The following is an 8,058-nucleotide window of genomic DNA, read 5'->3' on the forward strand; positions in this document are numbered from 1 at the left end:
AAGAAGCGCCGCTGCTGGAAGAAGCGCCGCTGCTGGACCGTGCAGTTCCTCTCGATCGCATCGGCAAGCCGAGGCGCACCCCGACAGGGGCAAAGACATTTTGAACATAGAGAGCTCACTGCCTTCTGACTCCCCAACATGCTGCTAAAATGCCATGCAGCAGATTACATGCGGACAAGTAGAAAACTATCTTTACCAGCATATGCAAAACGAAACATAACAACACAGGATGCAATAAGTCACTTTATTTGGTACATTAAAGTTGCAAACCTGAAATTAATTTCCATTTGACTGCAATCCTCGGTATTATATTATGTTCTGTCTCTACAAAGAAGAAACGCAGTCCACACAGGACACAGACCTTATTGAGCTTAGGGGAAAAACAATGTATATAGTTCTCTTCTAATTGCATAAATATAGTCTTCTCTCTCTCTCTCTCTCGCTAGTTTTCATATATAAGCTCTCCACTGAGTTCCGCTCGGTGTCCAAAACTTTCATATCTAAACCATGACTGCGCCACTGCCTTCCTCCCTCATCTACCGACGCGGCGGGGGTCTCCTCCCGCCGGGGGCTTGATCTTCCTCGTCGGATTCGACGTCTCCATACTGCCACAGCCGCAGCCTCTCCTTCTTCGCCTTCTCCTGGAACTGCTCCAGGTTCTCGAGAGCCGTCTTCCTCTCCTTGGTGTCCCATCTCTTGCCCCTTTCAAGTCGGGCAAGCCCTTCCTGCACATATTAGCATGAGCGTATTAGGTTTAGGGATCAAGATGGGTTTTACAAAATACATAAATATGCATCTAGGTTATCTACCAGTCTTAATAATGTTAATGCGGAATATCATTGAAATATAACTCGCATGCCGACCTCAAAAAAAGTAACCAACACGTTATAACTCATACGATGTTTCCATAACCCCCAGAATCCATATGTTTCTTCAAGCTTAAGAAGGAAGAAACTAGCGGATAACAATCCTAAATAAGCATTTTCAAAGTTACAATTCCAAAATAAAAATATGGAGAGGGTAGGCAAGTGATATTCCATTACTATTGTATCATTTTCAAGATCAATCTTAAGAAAATGTGAGTCATACTGGGTTATTGTGCAAACCTACTCAAACTGCTTAAGAAATATTCTCCAACCTATTTTCATAGCAAATTATTTCCATAAAGGAAGCTCCTCATGGAAAGATCAAAGCAGACTTTGCATGAACCCACCAGCCAATAAACAAAGCTAACAAGCAATTCATAATGCATAACAGGCAATAGCACAAACCTCAAGCATGGCAGCATTGATGCTGGATTCTGTCTCTGGATCAACAAGAGTCACAATGAGAACAGGTCCAGTGCCTTGTCCCTTCACTTTTCCACCAGTAGTGTCACGCTCTTCGATCATTGCCCGGTATTGTTTTGAACTGCTTAGCAAGCATTCGCTAAGATACTCTGCTGCTTCCTGACCATTATCATCTTCCAGACCAGGCACTTTGATGAAGGCAAGGCTGCACAGCTGAGCAAGAGGAGGAGAGGAGGATACTGATGGGTCTGCAGGCCGTATGCGGTTGTAAGGAACAACTTCTTGGTTACCAAAATCAATGTAGAATACTTCAAATTTGTCATCTACAGACTCTACAGCTCCTCGGGGTCCATTAACAATCTGCAGGAATTATGATGGAAGTGCTCCTTAGGATATTGTATCATTTTATTATAAACAAATATGTAAAACTAATTAGTCATCATGAGAAGAACAAATATAAGCATGTAGTATGGAACTGAAATGGGACATCAAGCATGCATTTTCAATAATACTGTCAACTTGGCAAGATACTGCAAATAGCATTGTCATGTGCACTGTTAGGTACTCAAGTCTGACAGTCAGCATCTATCACTTCACCTAAATGATCCTAACAAGCACACCAATTCCTAAGGTCCAGCGGCTTAAGTAGAAACTGATATTTGTTAAATGCGTCAAGTTAACAGCTAATGACAGGTCTAAGTATCTATTAAAGACATTGCTGAAACCAGAGTCTGAATTTAATAGCCAATCTATGACCTTGATACAAGAATAATTAGTTAGTTTTAACATGAGTGAATGAACTGTAGTCATACCATGGCTCTATTCCAAGAGTTGTCGAGGCTAAACTGAGCAAGGACTATTTCTCCCTTCCCAGGATTAAAAGCACCAATGACTGGTGCCTCCTTAAGTTTCAAGGATGCAAGCTGTTGTTGGATGGAAGCTACTCTCTGGTCACCTACTGTCTGGGCATAGAACTTTCCACCACCAAGAACCTCGGTAGCAACAACCTGAAGTCAGGTAACAGAGCCATGTCAGCACTATTTTAGTAACAACAAAAATCAACTACTTCCAATGTTTTTTCATCAACAAACCTTGAGAATTTCCTTTTGTTTGGATTCAGAGGCTGACCCATTAGTAACTTCTTCACCCTCGACGTAGTTCTCCCATATCTTGATAAATAGGAGTCAGTAACAAACAAAAAAACTATTATGTACTTCCTAAAAGATGTAGCACGGTATAACTGGTTACCTTCAGTTTCTGCTGCTTTGCTAACTTTTCAGCTCTTGTGAGGACATGAGCATCTGGAATCCTATCCAAGCCAAATGAACTAAGCTTGGCCAAGCCAGACTCTAAAAGAACAGAACCCACGTTGGTCTTAGACTCCCACAAGGAACCTATGAATGTTCCAGTTCTATCAACTGTTTCAACCTCAATCTGCAAAATGATTTGGTTTCCTTCAGATATTGAGTATGAAGATATGGACAAAGTAGAGAGGCAGCAAATGCCATACCTCCACATCACGCTGTAGAATCATCCTCCTCATCAAAGCAATAGCTTCGCTCGAGTAGGGCTCATCTTTACCAGGGCACCTAACACCAGACAATGAAAAAGCAATGCTGCAAGTCTCCTTCGGAATTGTTAGTTTGAAACGATGACCACTGAAAACATATTCAACAACAGCAGTATGCCTTCTATTCCGCTGCAGGAAGGGAAGGAAATCTTTGGCCTTCTTAGAGTTAACCTGAGATATGCATTCATAACAATCTATTAATAAAGGTGCAGAGCAAATGTCAAAGGAAACTACTGGAACAAGCAAGAATGCCAACCATTGTTAAATCTGTTATATGCATCACAGGAGGAAGTTTGTCAGAGTGAATTCCTTTCTTTGCTTTCTCAGCACGTGAGTGAGCCGCTAATAGAGCATCAAAATAATGTGATCTTTCCTCGTAGTCACGGTGTTTTGATATCTCAGCGAAGCCCCGTGAGAGCAAAAGCTCAGCAACATTAATTTTAGGCTGGGTGCCTGTGCTTGGAGCAGAAGATGTGTCATCTCCGTCCGCCGGTGATGGCGAACCTAGAAAAACTGAACCATAATCCAAAACTCTGGTATCAGCCGAGTTCATTACAGGCACAGCATTCTGTCCATCCATGGTGCTGATCCTTCTAGAATATTCCATTTCCACAGTCACCTGAAATTTTGAAAAAAGGGATATATCAGTCACTTCTCAACTAAGAAATCAACTTCTCATCATTGTAACTTCAGTAAGAATATGAGCAGCCCATACATACCTGTTTGCCAATCAACCGTGTGCGCAAGAATTCCTTAGATTCACGAGCAAATTTGTCGGGCTTGTTGTCCTCCCTGCGAGGATTGCCGAGTTTAGGAGCTCTAATACTTGAAAGATTAACCCGACGTTCTGCTGAAGGACTTCCATAAGGAGCAGCATCATCAGCAACAATAATACAATCTCCACTCACAACTTCTACCACCTACAAAGACATCAATATGAACCAAATTAGTTAAGTCACAAGAATCATGATCAAAAGACTGCTACTGAGAACATGAAACCCACTTTTCCAGTGAATTTCTGATCATGGATTGGCTTCGAATTTGTCACTGGTGGCTTAAATCCAGTCCAAATTCTCAGCTGTTCCTTTTTTGCCTGAAGTTCAGCATTCTTCAGCTTTATTTTAACTTCAACATCTAGCATGTTCGCACTCCACTCCACATATTTCGCAAGACCCTGTAATGGGAAGGTTACAGAACAGTTAACAAATGCAAAATGTCTGAAAAAGTAAATAATAGCTATTCTTGCTTCTTAGAATGAATAACATGAACCCGAAATGAATATGGATAAATAATTAGTCATACATTTTCAACAAGCTCAAGGGACAAGTCCTTAGCAGTGTCACCATCTGGGTAATACACCGAACCAATTATATTACTGAAACTGTCTGTCCCCTCCACCACAATCCGCACCTAGAGAAAAAAATACAAAACAAAACTGATTAAAAATGATACATGTTGACTCTAAAGATGGGATAAAACAACTGAAAGAAAAGGTGGCTTACATCTCTGTTCAGAACTCGAGTCTCTGTGAAATGCTTAGCTTCTCTTCCAAACCTATCTGGTGGAACTTCAGTAGAGGCTGTCGATGCAGCAAGCCTTTGTGCTGTTGTCAGTGGTGCAGGAGCTTCCCCAGAATCGTCACCATTTGTAGTGCCGTTAGTAGTGCCCTCTGGTTCGGCAACAACAGTAGGATTCGGTGGTCGTCTCCCCATGGACGGAGCCTGCATTTCATCATTCTCAATATTTACTTTCCAACAGAAAACATATATATGGAATCAAATAAAAGCTATTGAGAAGCACACCTGCACTCCAGCAACATATATCTGGACAAATTGGAAACTTGGAAGCAAGTAAACACGAATGGTACTGCCATCGCGAACTTGTTCGACAATGGCTTCCAGACTCTTGCCTTTATTTGCAACTGCAAAACCCTTTGCATCAAAACCACTTAGTTCGCCAATTGCTGATGGTGGAAGATCTCTTATCGAATCTTCAGCAGCACCAGGTTCCTATAAGTTGGCAGAAAATAAGAACACAAAATTAGGTCATCGTTCAATAGAACATTTGTGTCATGCAATTGAAAAGATGGTTGCAGGACAGCAGGAACCCCAAAAGAAAGCAAACCTTGCTCCAACGGCCTAAACCCTGTTGCTTAGCAACTTCCTCCAACCTTAGAAGCTCAGAGACATTTGGGAGTGGTTCACCCCCCTTGGGGCCTTGCTCCTTCACCTGATAAAATAAATAAGATCAAAATTTAAGAGAACATTTGGCACAACAAAACAATTGAGGAAAAAGTAAATGGTCATCACCCTTGCCCATCCTGCAGCAACCACCAAGTAGGCAACGTTCTTGTCGCCAAGGTAGACAGTGCCAAATTCTCGTCCGATGTTAGGAGCTGTGTAATCCACTCTAAATGTGACCTCCTGCTATATATTTTAGTTTTTCATTTCCAAGAGAAAATAGAAGTGGTTTTTATGTTATTACATTCAATATTAATACATGCATAGGAGAATTTGGAATAGATAAAGAAAGACACATCATGTACCTTTCCTACGCAGAGTTTCCTCAGATACTCCCTGCTTTCCCAAGCAAATGGCTCATCCACTCCACCACGACGAGCCTAGAGCACCACAAATATTTGGATTCAACAGACAAGAAAAGATGGAGAAAAGAACAAAATGTACTGCACAAATAATATCAACAATTTATTATAGATGTATTCCTAAGTGTCATATTATACAAACAGAACACAGTCAAACAGTGGGAATGAAAATGCAATGATGGAGAGAAATTCTTGTGCCAAATACTAACTTCCATTGGCTCACAAGCGTAGCATGTAAACATAATTCACTATAGAGAAGGGTGGAAGCAGACCGTGGGCAATCAAATCAAGGCTTCAACTCAGGCCCTAGATCCAAAAGCCCATAGAAACTACCATGTATAACAAAAAAATGACTAACATATTACATCCCTAGATGAGCAGGCCTATATCTAACTCTGCCCCTGACAATACACTAAACCAGTGACTTCCTCTAAATTAATGGAGGAAATGAACACATGCAATAGGTTGAAACGTAAACCACATTCCCCTTGTCTAAAAGGGCAGGTTGAATCTTACCAGCCTTGGGGCCATAAGGTACGACAGGGTGATGGACTTCTCTGGCGGGATCTCTGCCTTCGTGCTCCCCATGATGAGAAGGCAGTCTCCAGACGTCACAGCCTTCACCTTGCCCCTTAGCCATCCTGAAGCTCCTGTGTTTGCTGCCATGATAGCACCTGTATTTGCAATCAGAAGGAAACAGAACTTCATTAGCTGTCAAGTCAAATTTAGTTGAGACCTCCATATAATTCAACAATCTTGTGCTAATACATGCATGTTTCATAATTTTAATTGCATTTGGATTTCACAGGCCATAGGTGGCTAGAAAGAAAGAAAAACATGACCGGTCACATGTGAGTTGAAAATGATTAATCACCACAATGTTAACATTTTGACATAAATGGCTGCTGCTGTTTAAATGTTGCAAAATCAATGCACTCCAATCCTAACATCACAGAACCTTTCAGCCACGGCTCAGAGCATAGCGGAAGGGCGGAGCAATGCACACAAAATGTACGAATCTAAATACAACCTGATACCCACAGAAATTCGTCCAGGCAGACATGAACAGAGCTGTAACACTAGCAGCCTGTGTAAATCTGTAACTAGCCAATTATTAAAGAACCTCGTTAGAATTCCTGAGCCTCCGGATCTGTGACCCGGCTGACCTGAACTGATTGCGCTGTCTCCCTCTCTTGTGTAGCCGTGAGCCATGGCTAAAAAGCCGGCTGCCATGCACCCAAAAATTGTGGTGGGCACAAGGCTAAACCCTCCGGGCGCAGCTTTCCCCCATGTTTCCTTTTCCGGAACGTGTTCATTTTTAGCAACTTCCCATGTGGTGCAAGGGCCTGATGTGATGCCCCCACCCCACCCTACCTACACGCTGACCAACAAACATGTCCCTACAGATCTGCGACGCTCGCCGCTGACAGTGATAACCCCCCTGCCGCCTCGTTTTGCGGGAAAGCACCGCCGTATAAAAAATTGCACGAAAAAAACCACTAGATCTACTACGTTAAACCCAACACAAAAAAAATATCGACGGTACCTCCGAACGGATCTAGGAAAAATCTACCGTAAACGACCACGAACTACCGCTCGAACGAAAACAGAGCCCGGAAACTGTCAAATCAGGAGCACGCTGCTCAACATCTATCGCGCGGATGGGCGGGCAAAAACTGCAGGGATCGCGAGAACAGCGCAGATTACACCTGCGCATCCTCCGAGCTTCGAAGGCTGGATTACAACTAGCAGAGGAGGAGATCGGGAATGGAACCAGGGCGCATCTGGCAGCCAGATTAGAACGGGCAATTCACCGGCCGGCGAACTAGTACGGATTCATCGGCGAGCGGCGGCGAGGGAGGGAGAAGGGGAGGGGCGCCGGCGCCGGCGAGCGGTCTCACCTTGGGGGAGGGGTCGGCCTCCGCCTCCCGATCCGAGATCCGGGAGAGGAGGGGGTTTGGCCGGCCTGATCCGGGGAGGAGGAGGAGGGGGAGGGAGGATCTCTCTCTGATCCCGATCCGAATGAGGGAGGAAAAAAAACGCTGGAGTGGAGCGACGCCCACTGCCCCCATTTATAATATCATCATCGGCATTTTTTTGGAACCTTCTCCTCCGTATTAATTCCCTCGCGGGCCGGCGGGCGGGCTCCTGGGCCGGGCTTTCCGCTGCACGCACGTGAGGATGGATGGATAGATATCGTGACGCGCAAGCGAGAAAGAGGACGAGGTTGCTGCGCGCTACGTCATAGCCTGCTGCTGGCTGGCTGGCTGGGTTTCTTTTGGGGAAGTGACGAGGTTGTAGTCTATCTACCTATCCATCCATCGCCCCAAAGGGGATGAAAGCTGTTGGGGCCTTGGGACAGATGATACAGCAGCTTTATCCACCCTACAGAGTTTGTTCAATGCTTTCCAACTGTTTCTATCATCGATCTGGGTTTAGTTGGGGTTGGTCTTCCTTTTAGTTGGGTTTGTCTTGGATGTTAGTGAGGAGGAGGATTTCGGCGTCATGTTGTTGATGATAGTTACTCCAACAATGGGAAAGGATAGAGGACTGTTGATTCTCTCTTTATTGGTTTGATTGTCACAATAACACCGGTA

At 43.9% G+C, this 8,058-nt stretch overlaps 1 protein-coding gene across 2 annotated transcripts; it reads right to left on the reverse strand.

Annotated features, from left to right (window-relative positions):
- Positions 1-230: 230 nt before the first annotated feature.
- On the reverse strand, positions 231-7,513 carry LOC119294697 (ribonuclease TUDOR 1-like). 2 transcript variants are annotated; one of them, XM_037572941.1, is made up of 17 exons: positions 7,363-7,513; positions 5,978-6,135; positions 5,405-5,479; positions 5,169-5,282; positions 4,984-5,088; positions 4,662-4,868; positions 4,362-4,580; positions 4,162-4,269; positions 3,863-4,033; positions 3,579-3,779; positions 3,116-3,478; positions 2,800-3,030; positions 2,538-2,723; positions 2,381-2,458; positions 2,102-2,296; positions 1,272-1,649; positions 231-725 (listed from the first exon to the last, which is right to left on the reverse strand). In XM_037572941.1, the coding sequence occupies exons 2-17, from the start codon at positions 6,125-6,127 to the stop codon at positions 537-539; spliced, it is 2,970 nt and encodes a 989-aa protein (XP_037428838.1). In that variant the 5' UTR covers positions 6,128-6,135; positions 7,363-7,513; the 3' UTR covers positions 231-536. The 2 variants fall into 2 exon arrangements, with proteins under 2 accessions (XP_037428838.1, XP_037428837.1); XM_037572940.1 differs by having other exon boundaries at positions 5,169-5,285.
- Between the last annotated feature and the right edge of the window lie 545 nt (positions 7,514-8,058).

This window comes from Triticum dicoccoides, chromosome 4B (assembly GCF_002162155.2).
Source record: "Triticum dicoccoides isolate Atlit2015 ecotype Zavitan chromosome 4B, WEW_v2.0, whole genome shotgun sequence".
NCBI classification, from domain to species: domain Eukaryota; kingdom Viridiplantae; phylum Streptophyta; class Magnoliopsida; order Poales; family Poaceae; genus Triticum; species Triticum dicoccoides.

Bases quoted from the DNA above. Each gene is read 5' to 3' on its own strand.
- LOC119294697 (XM_037572940.1), bottom strand. From the start codon at position 6,127: ATGGCAGCAAACACAGGAGCTTCAGGATGGCTAAGGGGCAAGGTGAAG. The intron at 4,869-4,983 runs GTTTGCTTTCTT...GCCAACTTATAG, and splicing joins GTTTAGGCCGTTGGAGCAAG to GAACCTGGTGCTGCTGAAGA. The intron at 4,034-4,161 runs GTATGACTAATT...TTCCCATTACAG, and splicing joins CCCTTGAGCTTGTTGAAAAT to GGTCTTGCGAAATATGTGGA.